The sequence below is a fragment of the Syngnathus floridae genome, chromosome 14 (genome assembly GCF_059516105.1).
Source record: "Syngnathus floridae isolate MCC-2025c chromosome 14, RoL_Sflo_1.0, whole genome shotgun sequence".
NCBI lineage: Eukaryota > Metazoa > Chordata > Actinopteri > Syngnathiformes > Syngnathidae > Syngnathus > Syngnathus floridae.
In genome coordinates this window covers 4,390,941-4,407,083 of record NC_142426.1, presented here as the reverse complement: position 1 = coordinate 4,407,083, position 16,143 = coordinate 4,390,941, and the positions used below count along the sequence as shown (strand labels likewise).

General features: G+C 44.8%; 1 protein-coding gene across 5 annotated transcripts; it reads right to left on the bottom strand.

The window, feature by feature from the left end:
• Positions 1–503: 503 nt before the first annotated feature.
• LOC148387167 (5'-AMP-activated protein kinase subunit gamma-1-like) lies at positions 504–16,018 on the bottom strand. 5 transcript variants are annotated; one of them, XR_015862469.1, is made up of 16 exons: positions 15,788–16,018; positions 14,685–14,747; positions 13,460–13,688; positions 8,768–8,982; positions 6,854–6,905; positions 5,947–6,053; positions 5,412–5,493; positions 4,885–4,943; positions 4,762–4,807; positions 4,603–4,657; positions 4,392–4,518; positions 3,912–4,077; positions 3,784–3,821; positions 3,558–3,704; positions 2,092–3,354; positions 504–1,698 (listed from the first exon to the last, which is right to left on the bottom strand). XR_015862469.1 is itself a non-coding variant. In XM_088395661.1 (16 exons), exons 1-16 carry the CDS (start codon positions 15,869–15,871, stop codon positions 1,685–1,687), a joined length of 1,578 nt encoding a protein of 525 aa, XP_088251787.1. In that variant the 5' UTR covers positions 15,872–16,017; the 3' UTR covers positions 504–1,684. The 5 variants fall into 5 exon arrangements, 4 of the variants coding, with proteins under 4 accessions (XP_088251787.1, XP_088251786.1, XP_088251789.1 ...); XM_088395661.1 differs by having other exon boundaries at positions 3,261–3,354; positions 15,788–16,017; XM_088395660.1 differs by having other exon boundaries at positions 504–1,702; positions 3,261–3,354; positions 15,788–16,016.
• Between the last annotated feature and the right edge of the window lie 125 nt (positions 16,019–16,143).

The window sequence follows — 16,143 nt, the reverse complement described above, 5'->3', positions numbered from 1 at the left end:
TACAGCGCCACCGCGTGGCTTGCGAGGGCTCAACATTTTATTCAAATTTAAGAGCATGATGAAAAACGTCCACGTCTCTTCCCAGCAAATGATGGCCTTAAATTATTCCTAATGAAAAAAATCATAATTTTTTTTCCAAGTAGCATTCAAAAAGTATTTTCAGCCTATCACTAGTTCAACATTTAGTTATGTGACAGGCTCACCTTAAAATGAAATAATCTAATTTTTTTTTTTTTTTTACAAAAATAAAATTATACATACACACCATTTTTTTTTTTAATATTAATAAAAAGACATCCTATGTATATAGCATTTTCCAATGCTTGATACTGAGCTTTTGGAGTCCGCCCAACTAATTCTGCTTGTAATTGTCAAAAGTATTTGGTTAGTTACTTCAAAATGTGCTTGTCAGTGCCATGAGCCCAGAGGCTCAAAATTCGGCCCGATTATCCGTTTAAGCAAACAGTTTTCCCCAAATAAAATGCAGTCAACGTAAAACCAAATAAATGAGTACATTCAGTGTCTTTTATTTTTCTGCGTGCAGAAAAATAGAAAAAAAAAGCAAAACCAGAAGAACATTCATACTGCTGTAAGTGTAATTTGTCGTGCTTGCACATTTACAGTACGTGTGGATCCAGCAGCATATTTACAAAAAACAAAAACAAAAAAAAAAAAAAATGCAGTCTCTTTTTCATGACGCGCTCATAAAAAATAAAGCTATCAGTGTCACAAACCCAATCCTATATACAGTTCATCGAGGAGATGAGTCACATGTCCAGCTGCGGACATTTTCATTTCACTAGCATCATTTTTTAAAAAGGAGAAAAATATATACTATATAATGCAACTTCAGTCTCGGTCCAATGACGCGCATTTCTTCAAATAGCAGCCGTCGCCCAACTAAACTGTCACACTGTGCCTCGTCCACTTAATAGAAACAAACCCTTCCCTCAAATAGACGAATCCCTTTTTTTCCCCCCACGAACAAAAAGGTTCACTGGAATTACCTCAAGGACGCTACTATGCTGAAAAACACACGGAACTCAAAACAGCAGCAACTACCAAAGCATGTTAAACGTCTGTCGGATGATTTAGACGCATGCTGTAAACTGCGGTCGTTCCATAATGTTGCTTACGGAGCAGTACACTTTTTTTTAGTTTGTGTATATAGATGCCTCCCGCGAGCTTGACCACTCCTTGCAGAAATACAGTGGTTTCAAGATGTCCCGCTTTTTATACAAACGTAAAAAAAAAAAACGCTCCAAATTTGAAGTGAGTACATGCTTCTTATTTGCCAAAGCTAACCGACTGAATTTTATATTCTAAACCCACTTAAACAACAATCTGTTTGCAATTGGAATCACAAGAGTGAAAATATTATTGAACTCAATACTTTGTTTGAACCTTCCATGTGACAATTTCAAACCCGTTTGATCTGGTCCACCTTACCGCTGTAAGGCGGCTAGAATAGTGTATTTATATGATGTTTCTATTTATACAGAGATAGTATGTACACAGCATTATCAAATGGTGGTCTGATTAGAGCAGTCAACTACATTCAACAAGTGCCGTCCTCAGTGCTCACTCCTCTTTGGTTTCTATGTAGCATCAACTTGCTTTTGTTTTTTATAGGTCTCACCACGTCTAGTTTTTCGCTGGTGCTTCCTCTTTCAGTCGTTCAGGTTCACGTCCTTGCATCTGTCTAAGGAGAAGGAAGATAGGACATTTTGGAGTTAGTTTGTTAAAGTTCGTAAAGCACCAAAGTTGTTACAAATGCAATAATAACACTATATTTAGATTTTGGACTAAACCGTGATATTTGAATGATTTTTTAAAAAAATAAACTGGTATGTATACAAAATAAAAATTTAAAAATCGTCTATTTAGACAACGTGCTTCGTCGGGCTGGGCGACGTGGTTGAATTTTTTTCCCCCTCAATGAGCTTCAATTCAATGTTCATACATATATTACAATACGCGTGGAGCTAACTCAAACTGTCTTGGCGTGCATGCGTTAGCGTTGCCCAACTGTTTTAAAAACTTTTATATCATCTTTTTGAGCGGGTTCGTTATAGTCCATTCATATTTGACTTGCCTGATTTCCACTTGAATGCGAGGCGAGGGTCGGACATGGCTAACTCCGAAGCTAGCACGTCCAAAAACAAGAACTCTACGACGTTAGCACGTCGAAAACGGAACTCCTTTACTTGTATACCAAATATTCACTTTGAAGTCATTGAGTTATTATACACGAGATAATATTGCAAGCGTCGAACTGAGTCGGGTGACAAATTAACGACTTTTATTGAACGAAGTCACGCCGTGCTAATTACTTCGATAGTGTGATCGGTTCTTCTTCGTTGGTTTTATTTACAGCTACTTAATGATTGGCGGAGACTTCGCGCTGCCTCATCAGGCACAAGGGGGAGGAGTTTGCGGTTCCCCTCCAATCTAACGTCTTAAAGACATTTTTATTGATATTAAATTATCACCCAGCCACCAAGTCTAGTACTATTAAGAAAAAGAATATCTGCACACACATTTAATAAGAATATTTGCAATAACCCAAAGTAGTTTTTTAAATAATTATCTTTTGTGTCTATTGTGATAAAACAAAATGCTCCAAAGGGGGGTACCTGAGATTGCTATATAGAAACATTTAATTAAAAAATAATTCACACTGAAGCTACATTCCTCCAAGCCACACAGTGCAGCCAAGCAGAGCGCATGTCTTTCCTATGCGAACAAGTCAATGTTCAACTTAGGGGAGAAACAAGCAAGAATGGATCCTTCTGGATCCGTGCACTCGCCTAGCCAACATGAATCGGGCTTTAGCTGCAGGTTGTTTTTTCTGGCAACTTGCACTTTCACTCCTCTACACCACTTACATTTCCCTGAACCATCTTTGTTACTACAAAATAAAACCCAAAGAAATTTCTCAATGAGGTAATGCCTGAACCACAGAGCACATTGTAGAAAAACTCACTCTCTCCCACCCAAACAAATAAGACTAATCAAAATTCGAAGCACCATGCTGACACTGTCAACTCTACAAACGCTCAAGCTTCCAGTGACATGCCTCCACACAGCCGGCTTACGATGCGGCGTGGTTGCTCGCTTCCTACCTGGGAGCAAGTGAGAGGGCGGGGTGGGGCGGGGCAGGGCAGGGCGAGAGAGGAGAGAGCTCGGGGTGGGGCGGGGTTCGGGTGTTGCGTCCGGGACTGAGAGGAGTTGCGCTTAGCTATGCTGGGCGTCGATACCTGCAGGACTGAGCACCAGGGCCTGGAGGATGTCCGACAGGGAGACGATGCCCTCGATGCTGGAACGCTCATCCACCACCACCAACCGATGTACCTAGTTGGCACGGAAGAAGAAAATACACCAAATTTACTTTATTTTCAATAAACACTTTGATGAAGAACTGTTCACTATCTGCCAGCCAATCCCAGGGTACATATAGACAAACATTGACAGTCACATTCATACCTACAGGCAGGTTTTCAACACCTGATATATATATATATTTTTTTAGAACTAGTAAAAATGAAACAACTCACCTCCGCTTTGACAATTCTGTCCACAATGGTCTCCATTGTTTCCATTTTATGGCACTTCATGACGCCTTCGAAGTACTGCGAGCGATGCTTGAGGGCCTGAGTGACCGTGATGTCCAGGTTGTTATAAGTCTTCTCGGCTGCCAGGTTCTGCACACAAGCGAGCTTTTGTGACTCATCAACACACGGGGGCTCAGTCTCTCCGCCGGCCCAACGATTTTCCACTTACAATGACGTCAAACTTGGAGTAGATGTCCACAACTTTGCCTAGAGGGGGAGGAGGGGGACAAAGTGAGCTTTCCAAGACTTTTCTTTGCTATGTATGACTCCTAACCACCGGCTGAATATTCCATTGACCTGACTCATCGACCACGGGCAAAGCAGACACTCTCCTCTCTACAAAGATGTTGAGAGCTTTGATGATGGGCGTTTTGGGGTGGATGAAGGCAATGTCCTGGTATGTGCCGATGCCCAACTCCCCCAGTGTCTGCTTCATAAAAGCTGGCTTTGGCATCTCACGCATCTGGACGACACGACACACCCAAATTAAAACGTTGGCCACCAGGAGGCAGCAGACGAATGAAAAATGAGAGTGAACGGTACCAACGACATTGACAAGCAACAGGACAAGAACACGTGATTCAGACAACAGATGACATTTGAAATTAAATCATGTGCTTGACAAATTGTATTGTGAGCCAGGCCCTCTTTCTGGAGAAAGGGCAAAAAAATAATTTAAGAAAAAAATCCCAGACACTACAACACCTTGTACAAAATAGGGCTCAAATTGATATATACGGCTTTCCAATCTCTCGTTTGTGATGGTGCTGGACTCACAAATAGCTGAAGGAACTTGAGGATCCTCTTGTGCGTGAGAATATAAAGTGCGTTCCCGGTGACGGGGTCGATGACAGGCAGGCGGTGAATTTTGTTTTTGATGAGCGTGTACACGGCGTCGAAAAGGCTGCGACACGACAAACACCATGACGGCAACAAATCCGGAAGAACAAAATGAGTGCATCTTGATTCAGAAATCGGGGTGGTGTACCTTGCATCAGGCGATATGTTGACAAGAGGTTTGAATGTCGCTTGAAGGTAAACCTCTGTGGGCACAGAAATAAATCTTGAGTTGAATAAAACGCTCTGCTGTTGCAAAGCTTGAGCGAGCGTCAGCTTTGGAGCCCATCTAAGGTCGAGTCATGCTCACCTCTCCACGTCTCAAGCTTATGTTCTTCCAACTCGTAGATTTGCACCTGGAAGGGAAAGAAAAGTCATTGGAATATAAAGCGAAGCGAACCCGAGGCGAATCTCAGTCATTAAATGGCGCTACCATTGGTGACTTGTAGTATCTGTGAAGGATGATGATGAAGTCTGTGATTGTCAGCATGCCTGCGATGAGAAAACACGGTGTTAAACTCGTTAGGTGAGGAGAGAACCGTGTTTAGAGGCTGCGGTCTGAGCGTCGCATCAGAATCCCCCACGCTTTATTTATTTCATTATTTAGCACGAGCAGTAAAGGCTATCCAGAAAAAGCCACAACGAGCGAGACCAAGTCACTCGCTGCACTGACGTTTCGCTTTGGCTGCATGTCTTACTTGCGAGTCAATACGGAGGGAGCCACTTAATGCTTTGTGGCAGTTCTACCCAACTTAATAGTCATGCTGCGCCAGCCATGACCGGCATCATCATACAAAGTTTCCTTGGTGCTCATTCAGCAGCGGCGCCGGCACAGTGAGGTGATGATTATGGCTAAAACATTGAGACCTACAAATGCAGACGCTGAAGACAGGGAATGAAACTAGCATTTCTAATCGACACAAGACTGTAAACTATTATTGGTGGTTTTCGGGCTCTTACCTACAAAGCTTTGCTTTTCGGTGTCCCAGAGTGGAGCTGCTCGCACGCCGTTTGCAACCAAGGCAAAGAAGGCTTTCTTGACCTGCCAAATATCATTTGGAATGGAAATATCAGTTTCACATTTCACCCAGGAGAATGAGATTCGTGTTTTCAGATGCTAAACGTCTTTTTTTCGTGTGCGTGTGGCCTCTCTCATGGGCCGGGGGAAGCAGAGGAAGTTGTGCGAGGTGAAAGGCAACTTCTGAATTCCCTTTAATCTACTGGGAGTTATTTCCTCTTCTCTCAGATAAGAGTTTGTAGCCCTCGTCTCTGTGGATTTAGTGGTTGACGATATACACTTCAAAGAGCTGGCAGGCTTACTGTTTAACAGCTTTATGGCGCGCTCATCTCTGTTTCAGCCTCCAGCCAAAAAGTGATCCCAGGTCAAAAACATGACTTCTATCGCCGTTTATTATTAACCCAGCAGTGCCAAGAACAAGCACACTCAACATAAGATGGTCCAAGACTTGATAAAGCGACGACAACCCACACTCACTTGGAGAGCTGTGTCGAACACCACCAGCTTGGAGCTGGTTGGCACAATGTCGTAGCACTTGTGTGATTTCATAAAGCGCATGTAAATATCACTCTCAGGCTCAGCAGCTGTAAGGAAGACACACACAAAAAAGGAATACCGTTGAGAACAGGGAGATGTTTCACAGGGAAAACATAATGAGCACTTGGAAACAACACGCGCTTGACAGCCTAAACAACCATTATGGCTCTGGAGCACTCACTTCCACTTTATTGCGCCCTCCCACTCATCGTTAAACTCTGGAAGAGGCGAGGATCGCAGGATGAAACGGATACTTTCCTACACTTTAAAAGGCTTTGTGTGGACGCTGATAAGATAACCCACTTACATTCAGGTGCATCTCAATAAATGAGACAACTATGGTAGAAAGGTTCTTTCATTTTAGTGGGTCAATTCAAAGAGTTAAAAACGTCCTAAACAAACCAGAAAACAATTTTACTTAATTTCTGCAATGAACACAATTTCGATTCTTTGTATAATATTGCAGTTTCATGAGATGGTGAATTTGGGATATCATCAATATTAAAATAAAATTACGAATCACTAAGTAAACTGACTACCAAAAAAGGTCAGGTTTGTGATTTCTCGTCCAGGAAGTTGTATCTTTTTAAATACAGTTCCTATCATAGTAACCGTATTATTTTTAGCATGATTTTTTTTTTTTTACGTATCAACACTTGTCCGTTGTGAATTAGAACTTTCCTTCTGGCAACTCAATGTCAACATTTAACACGCGCAAGGCGAGAGCGCGCATGATGGAAAGTATGTTCAGACGTCCGGAAGTGGCAGCCAGCTAACAGTTGCCCTCATATCAGATACAGTTGCTAATTGTTGCGTACCGCCGTCGCCGCTTTAACGTTCAACTTACCATCGTCGTCTAGTTCAAGTTTCTCCAACATGCCTTCGAATAAACCGGACACCTAAACGAGAAAGAACAGGAGGTTTGTACCCTGGTGACACCCCCCAAAAATATTGAAGATGGGCGACGCACAAAAAGAAAACTTTGCACTCAAAACAATCGCCGTGACGCCTTTTCCCAGAAGCCCCTGCGGCGACAGAAGACGACGACCCCGACGACGTGCGTGCCACTGGCGTTTGGACCCCGAGCCCCCGAACCGCTTCGCTTGGACTAAATATACGCACACAGACTGAGGCGCCACTTCGCTGTGCGGCAGCAACTTCAGGCGGTGCTTTCTCTCAAGAGCACACACCCCCTTGTCGAGCCACAGTGGAACAGTCCCTCTGCACTTGACTCAAGCAGGAAAGGGGAGAACACCCGCCGCGGGGCTTCCAAACAAAACCGGCGCAACTGAATTAGCCGAGCTTCAGACGCGACAAAGTCGTATTCCGGCACTTGGCGCTCAACGGAGCAGAAAGGCTTGCCAGTTATGGTGGGTGAGAAGCCGGAAGCTCTACACCGCGTGTTGACACACCCCTCCGCTGCTCACCATATTAGGAAAGCCCTTGTTGCTAGGCAGCGAGAAGCTGGGGATGCCTTGCTGCATCATTGCGTGACATAAGGCGGGGCCGACCGCTGCTGCATTCCATTAAACTGGGAAATCTGCACATCAGCACTCTGACTCGGTAAAGTGCACCGGAAAGCCACTCAAAAGACAATACAACTTTACTCATGTAGCGCATTTCACAACAGCTGGAGCTGTAATAAAGCGACAAACTGCCTCCTCACAAACACATCGTGGCCGTCAGCTGTGTTTTTATGCCGGACTCGGATCGCCTGGTACACTTTCGGGTCAGATTTAGTAAACGTCAAGGTGGAAATTTCCTACCGCCCAGCCGTCTCAATTGCATAACAAAACAGAGTTTTAATGGCACATCAGCATTATGTTCTGAGCTGTTTCTCACAGATTTCTCTTTGGGTGCTTCATTTGCAAGCCGATGTGCAAAAGGGGCACTGCAGCAGCAAGGAAGGATGCAAAACCGCTCAGGGATGCTCGCACTGCAATGGTGACACAGCGCTTCTCCGGCCAAAACACTTCCATAAATCTGCCGCATCCCAGCAAGCACAGGCTGCACGGCAAACTTCAGAGGTTTACGAGCCATTAAATTGATTGCTTTGGAAAAAAAAAATACTGTATAATACAGCTACAAGTACATCAGTGGGTGATTTTATCAGGAGAGCCTTGAGTGGTCCTTACCCGCCACCCCTCAATCACAATCAGCAATCCTTGAGCGTTATCAGCAGTAGAAAACACAGGAGATGAAATATCGATCTGCTTTAGGTGTCTCCAAGCGAGCATTTGTTACTGCTTCAGACAATTATTCATTAAATCACCACAATGACTCACATGCAAAGAGAGCTGTGGATACTCTTAGTTCACATTAATGCCGTTTGAGCGACGGCTAACATCCCGAGATAATATTTACACCTTGTGCTCAAGCCACACACACACACACACACTGCCGATAGCCTTGATTGACACAGACACTGAAAAGCATGGTGGCTAATGCTATAGCTAACAAATAGCCAATCTATAATGTGGAAAACAAAACTAAAGACGCATCTTTCACATGCATATGTCACACTTCTAAAGCCAACAAAAACCACTCTGTCTCCGCTTCGAGACTCCCAAACTACAATTTCACGTCTGTGTTGTCATAAGGCATAACTTGCGTCCACTGATGAGGGGTTCGAGCCTCATTTAGTTATAGATTAGCATCCAAAAGCCCTTTAATGGTCTCGCAGTCCACACATCTTTAAATAGACAGCTTCTCCCTTCAAAGGCCTTTACAAGATTAGGAACATTTTTGCAGAGTGACTCACTTGTTGTGAGGTAGAGTACACCGGCACGGGACTGGAAGGTTTCGGGGGTTTGGCGAAGGGAAGGCCGAGGCGTTGTCCCGTGTCCAGAGGTGTGGACACGGAGCGCGGACGGGAGCCTTCCCCCAGGCGTTCTGGGCTGGGGCCCACCTGTTGGGTGAACACAGGCTGGCTGGAGGCCTGCGTTGGGGTGGTGGGCGGTGTGGAGAATCCGGAAGCTTAAAAACAATAAAATAAAATGCAAGTCATTTCAGTGACACTAACAGCGTGCTATGACAGCTTGGAGGTAGCACTGGAAGGATGTTGTGGATAATATCACATGCTCGAGATGGAATGCACAACACCTGGCGTGGCTGCTGACAAACTAGAATGAAGTCACTTCCACTTCCAAATACAGTACATCATGGTTATTTTAATACAGCAGTGTACTTCAATAAATAAATACATACATAAACAAGACACCAGGAAAACCTGATGTGGACACTTAAAGAATTTCTGTGTTTACACTTTACACTTAATCCAATACAATTGGTTACACGAGCGGTTCAAAGTGTCAGTCAGCTGTTTGTGAAGCATCTCCTGCTTTGGGCTGGAGGTGTCAGTCACATGACAGGGCCATCACCGCTTGCTTCTCTCTCATGAGGCGTCACAATCTCACGCCGTGACATGTGACACTGCCGACATATTTGCCCGGGCCGGACAATAAGTGACACGCTTTCAATAGCTCACGCAGCGGACAGTTGACTTTTTTATTATCTCGACGGGATCTCAAATGCCCGGCATTCAAATGTGTTCAAGGGGATATGTTACGTAAGATTGACTTGCATATAAATAGTTGGGTCTCTGAAGTGCCTTAAATTGGCTAGCGGTGGCCATTCATTTACAGGCTGGACACGGCGCCTGCTTTGTCGGGACTACAATAACAGAACAAACAGTTGATAGTTGTTTGAAAAACATCTGAAAAATGTCAAACATGGCCAGGTAATGTCATCACATGCTCAAGAGAGAATGTACGACCGAGATGAAGCCTGAGCTTCTGACAGACATGAATGAGGTACAAAAGGAGGCAAAAGCCACATGGTAGCTTGGATGAAGTTTGACTAAAGGCGGCTGAAAGACCCAGACATGAAGAGACAACATTGTCTGGTTTACCAAGACACAAACTGAACTGTCAGCGTCCTTGAATGGCCCAGCCAGAGCCCTGACATGAACATCTGTGGAGAAGTCTGAAAATGGCGGTGCGCTAGTGCTCGTACCCAAACTACCCTAAGATGTATGCCAAGCATTTGACATGAGAATAAAAAAGATTTGAGTTGTAATTGCTGCCAAAGAAAGTTTATGCATATAGCCCTTAATAAATAAATAAAAACATCTCAAAGGGCTTCACATGCCCACAGTTGAAGCTATGCTAGCTTAAATGCTAATGTATAATGCCAGACACAAGTTAACCTTGAAACATGCAGGCAGCGCATAGAACAATAATTAAAGGCAAATATTATTTAGACAAATAAAGTCTCTCAGCATTAGCGGAAGTAAAATGTGTTCTTGGATCTTAATCCAGACCAGAATTAAGCCGCTCCTTGCTCAGATATGGCGGAAAAATAGCTAAAGGCCTCATGTGTTGCAACGCATAGCAGCGGACCGGCAGTATCTCTTGACATTTAGTTGGCGTAGAGCGGGCCCCGCTCCCGCCGTTTGGCCTTCCTATTTTAGCCGTGCTGTTGTGGCACATTCCACAGGAGGAGATAACAGCGCGACAGGGGCCTTGCTCTCCTCGCCCTGCTAGCAAGCGGAGCGGCGGCGGCTGCGTGCCACCCAGGACACAGGAAGCGTGCGTCTTGTCATAACAGCAGCTTCAAACAAAAATGGCTGCCCTTCTGTTCACTTTTGGGTAGACACGGCGTAGTTTATCACTTAGCCCTTCACTGATGGCCCTCATAGAAGCCACAAGTACAGCAAGACGCTTTAAGGTGAGCTGTCGCACGGTGCAAACTAACAGAGCCAGATATGGTTATGTTACTTTCAAGAGGCCCGCCTGCGCTCTGCTTGGTGGTGCACTACATCACGGAGCTCGATGAAGGTTCTTCCCTAAAAACAAAGACATGGAGCTGCATTAAGCCGATCCCAGACTTTGGAGTGAAAGGCACCGCGACAGGGATCCCAACCGGAGACCTCCGGACTATGGAGCATTTTTGTAGGACACACCGAGACAAAGAACCATTTTGACTCAGGTACGAGCAATTTGGAATCATCCAACGCTTGCTGTTGGATGAACTAGATTGACCAGATAGGTAGAAAATGCACACGTTACCCGCCAGGCAGGACGCTTCCGACTGCTGCCTCGCTGCCAGCGCATCTTGCTCCTTGCGTTTCTTGCTCCTCCTCAAGCTGCCAAACCTCTTCATGGAGCGCGGCGGCGGGTCGCGAGCTCGACGCTGAACCTGGCCGTGACCATCCGCATTACGACCGAGCCGCACAATAAAAGACACTCGCTCACCTTCCCTTCCTCCCTTGGTCCTTTAGGGGAGGCAACTTTTCCTTTCCCTTAGATGCTGCTAATCTTAAGGCAAAAGGTGCAAAGCTCCTGCAAAGATTCTTCTTGCATACCCAGCTGTATAGATTCTGCAATCCATGACAAGTAGTTGAGCTGTAATTTATGCAGGCAAAACTTGTCCTCCCCAATGATGTGTCCGCCTCTCGTGGGAACCCTCCCACCTATCAGCCGCATCAGAGTCGTAAATTGTCAGGTGCAGCTGTGGGTGGGTGGCGTCTCTTTTAATATAGCACCCGTGAGGGAAAAAAAAAAAAAAAGGAGGCCAGCCTGCCGGGCAGCGATTGGTGGGCAACCGTGCCCCCTCCTTCCACTGCACCTCCCACCTCAACGAGAGTAAACTCAGCCAAGGCGTGACACGAGCTGCTTCTGAAAAAGCTCCTGAAGATGAATAATCAAGAGTGTGGCTGGCTGTGAAATGCCGCCACCGCTGCTGCTACTGCTGTTGCTGATGATGATGCAGACATTTGTGCTGTCTCTGACAAGTTCTTTTTTTGGGTGTGGAGACCTTTAAAAGGTCCCGTCAGGTGACAGAAAGGGGTGGGGACATCCAGTGGCCAGTCATCTGCTCCATTAGGAGCAGCTGACTAATGATGTTAGCTATGACTTGACTATGATGAGTACTCACTGATTCTGAGTACTTTTGATATAAATATATTTGTATATATTCTACACAATGGCTCATGAAAGCCCAAGGGGGGAAACACACAAACGCCACCCAAAAAGGTCAAACAGGGACAAATTGACACGCTTGAGTTGGGTTCATTTTTGGAAAGTCCAAGAAATGTGCAGAGTCTTTTATTGACTGACAACATGCGGCACACTATAGCAACATAGAGCAAGAAAGAGAGGAGGGGAGGGAAGGAGAGAGCAGGAGCTTCTAGGAGAGCCTACTCACTTCCAGATAAGGCCATGTGCAGAAAGACCAACTGTTGGCTTCAGACTGAAAAAGGCCAAGAGGATCATATTTGGTTGTACTACCATCGTAGATAATCATAAGTCATACCATGTAAATAATATTAAATGAACTAACCGTGGCAACACAAGCTGATGAAACAAATTAAGTTTACAGCGCACCCTTGTGGCCAATGCAAGAAATTTACAAGCATTAGGGAATAAAACAAAATATGACGGAATAATAACTTTGTTCCAGTACGAGAACCCTGTTGTGATTTATCTATTGACACAAAAGCATGGGGGGGACATGCAAACGCAACCCAAGATTCGAACCCAGAACCCCAGAACCATGGTGCACCTCACTAACCACTATATCTTTGCTGGGAAGCAGTTATGGCTGTCATTGTCACTTTCAGTAAGCCGAGTAAATACTTTTTTGCCAATTTAGCAAGAACGCAAATATTTTCTGGTTCGGCCGTACTAACTTTGCGATTCCAGTCAGGCCCTCAGAGGAAACAGTGGTCGCTCATGAGCCCAAAACATGTGAGTCATCACTGCGTAGTTTAACTCTTGATGTTTCGAGCAGTATTCTCTCTCTCTCTCCGTGCACTTATGTAACCGTGCAAACCAGTGCTTTGCAACATCTTGCGGTCACTCCCATTCACGCTTTGAGAGGACCACATTGCCATTAGATCATTAAAGTTCTCCAATAGCCACACTCGAAGCAAAGTCCAACAATTTAGCCCTGCTATCATGGACTGACAGGAAATAAAAACAAATACCAAAGCACAAAAGCAAATGTTTCCTTTTTCCTTGTTGACAGAGGAAGCTTTTCACACTGCACAAGCAATCACTTGCCTGGCACACCTCAAGACCGCGCTCACAAAACAAAGCAGTGGAAAGTTCACTGCGAGGGAAGCGTGCCTTTTACTTCCTTGTTGATGTTTTGCTGCAGGTCAGTCATGCAGCATGTACATCAGGATTTGGAGATATTGTCTTGACTTTCACCTAGAAAGGGTTGTGCAATAGGAATAATACTTGTGCATTGTAATTTACAGAGGTCATGAAATGGAGCCACCTCTCAAATGTGAGCTATTTCAACCAGAGTGGATGTTACTTGTGCTCTAATTGGATATCTAATTTGACCAAAGAAGGCCACAGACCTTTTCGCTTGGCAATGTTTTGTTTGGTTTAGATGGATTTGAGATAAAATCGTCACAATAACAAAATTGAGTTTTCGGTATTACCTCTGCGGGCTCTGGAGAATATCTTGATGCTTCCAGGGCTGCTGCCGGATGAAGAGCGAAAAATGCCACTGAAGCTGAGGCGGCGCGGAGATTTGACCGGGGACGACTGATAACAGGAAGAAGGGAAGACGTTCTTTGGGGAACCCGAGTTGGACTTCCCCGGACACGGCACCGGGCTGCTGGCGGGCTCCCCCATGGCAGGCCCGGCTGAACGGATGCGACGCTCCCCCTGCGAAACCATCAGAATACACTTTTACGACGGCTTGGGAATCGCAAGCGGACGCAGACTTAAGAGAAGACCTGTTATGAAACACCAGATGCTGTTCTTTCTAAATGCAGCCTGGCACTTCCTTCTTTTCACAAATACGCAACGCTGACGGCTTTACACAAGCGCACATGGGAGTGTAAACAATAGCTCGTGTAACATCGTTTATTCAATCAAGTGCTGAGCTAGGTGGGAGAACGCTAGCACGAGCTTGTGCTGTTGTTTGGCCTTGGAGGCAATCTCTGCGCCTCTATTAGAGGAAATACAGAAATAGCCACTTTTTATTTCATGCAATCTGGAGAGCTTCTGCTGCCTTGGAAATAATTCCGTGTAAACAGTACTCATGTGGTACCAAGTGTTGTTTTGTCTGGTGGTCCGACAAGGCCCGACAGAACGGCAATCGCTCAAGGTGGCCTCCTTTACACATTCATTTCCCCTTTTTTGGAAAGCGATCCTGTGCTAAATCAGAAGGAGCCGGAGAACACGCCTATCTCCGACGTTCACTTGGTGCTATTGCACAAGAAGAAATAGACACAAGGGGAGGGGCGAGGCGTGACTGGCGTGAACCGTAACAGGAATTCGCCAATAAAGCGGGCCAGATAGGATGACGAGGCAAATCAATAGCTTGGCATCAGAATTGCTCTTTCAACTATTTTCTTCATTTACTTTGCCTTGAAATATTTTGCTTGTAAACCTGTTTATTTGTTTTCAATGTACATTCTTTTGATATTTCTGAATAAGCTATTTTAGTTCTCTTTGCTTTGCTTTATAGATTGTAAATCCTATGAAGTGTTGTGCTTTTGGTAGTGTGAAGCACAAGAGTTGCCTTGAGCATGTAACAAAGAATGTAAAAGAAAAATGGAAGTATGAATGTGAATGGACTTCCTGCCCAGAAATAACAAATGCCCATACAAATTGCTACATATCGAAATAGTACAGTAATGAAAGGAAATTGTTTACCGTGTTTGGGCTTCGAGGTGAGCAACCCTTTTCCAACTGAGGAGAAGCAAATGGCGAGAAGTCCTGCATGGAAGCAAAGAGACATAAAGTCCATGAGGAGAGATCGTGGAAGACCAGGTGCTTCACTTTTGCATTTCTGTGTAAACATGAACGCATTTGACCATGACTCGGGTAAAACTTGACATTCCACACGGACAACAAAAAAGTAACGGCAGGAGTGTAGCAGAAGAGAGTCATCATCATCAGACTCAACATTGTTTGTTTTACTGTGCTCCAAAAATAAAGTTGAGTTATTTCCATCAGAGAGCAGATCTTCAAGTTGCTGCAATTAAGCTGAAGTGTGGCGGCATTAGCCAATTAGATGGCTTTCTGCCATCAGGAACGTGATTAAAGTCCACTCTACAGTGATACAGATGGAGTTCAAAAGTCTACCTGGTGGTCAGAAGAAGTGGGAAAACAAAAGCCCAAACACGATACACACTTATTGCCGATTGCTGACCATCAATTTCAGTAAATAACATTAAATACAGGAATTAAAATGACACTTAGAGGAGACAGTTTCATGCAAAATAATCATCTTTATGAAGGGAAGGTTTTGTTGTTGTTGTTGTTGTTGTTGTTGTTGTTGTTTGAAACAACACATTTATTTTATCTCATTTCAGTCAGGGATGAGGAACGTCCGGCCAAAGGAAGTTATTTAGCTGGCACCCAGCATAATAATACACGATATATAAAGTACAAATAAACACACAGATGTACAGTTTAAATTTAAGGCAGGTGCACAACATGTCAACAGGCATTTTTGGAGAAGATAAAGACAACAAAATCACCCTCACGTTCAAACCTACGGGCAATTTTAATGAGTTAAGTCAGCAAGTGCCCCTTCACCCCTGCATTAATAACAGGCGTACCTAATAAAGTGGCCGCTGGGTATAAATAAACCGAAATGAAAGATTTCAACTTTGCAAGCTGCAATTCAATGCAGTGAGATGGCAAATATGTAGAAACGTTTTACTCAAAGCGAGCGTCGCGTGCACTCGTGCTATCCATTAATTAGCAGATGCCCTATTTTACAGCAGCCAAAGTACACTTGAGCGACTTACGGGCACGTTAATGCGCAGACTTCTCCTCCTCTTGGGCAGCTTCTTGGAGCCTCCCTTGCTTGACTCCATCAACGTGCTCCCCATTTTTTCGACCAAAAGCCAGCCGCTGAATAAAGGGCTGAATCACGACTATGAAACATCAACAAACCCTCCTCGGGGTGGAATTGGTAAACAGCAGAAGAGCAGAGTAACGGACGGGAGGCTGCTGCTGCTCGACCACCAGGAAGTAGGCTGGGCTCGCGGCGGAGGCAGGGCGCAAGTCGACGAATGGCTTTCGACCGCCGCTTGTTGACAGGCATTACGGTAATTCCTCTGTGGAGGAAAATCAAAACACGGTTGTCGGCCGACCTATGTAC

What these genes read in the sequence shown, in the direction of transcription:
- LOC148387167 (XM_088395660.1), bottom strand. Translation starts at nt 15,871, where the DNA reads ATGGGGAGCACGTTGATGGAGTCAAGCAAGGGAGGCTCCAAGAAGCTG. An exon ending in GTCTGCGCATTAACGTGCCC is followed by an intron (nt 14,748 to 15,787) that starts GTAAGTCGCTCA and finishes GCTTCCATGCAG; the next exon opens with GACTTCTCGCCATTTGCTTC. An exon ending in GCCCGTGGTCGATGAGTCAG is followed by an intron (nt 3,822 to 3,911) that starts GTCAATGGAATA and finishes CTCCCCCTCTAG; the next exon opens with GCAAAGTTGTGGACATCTAC.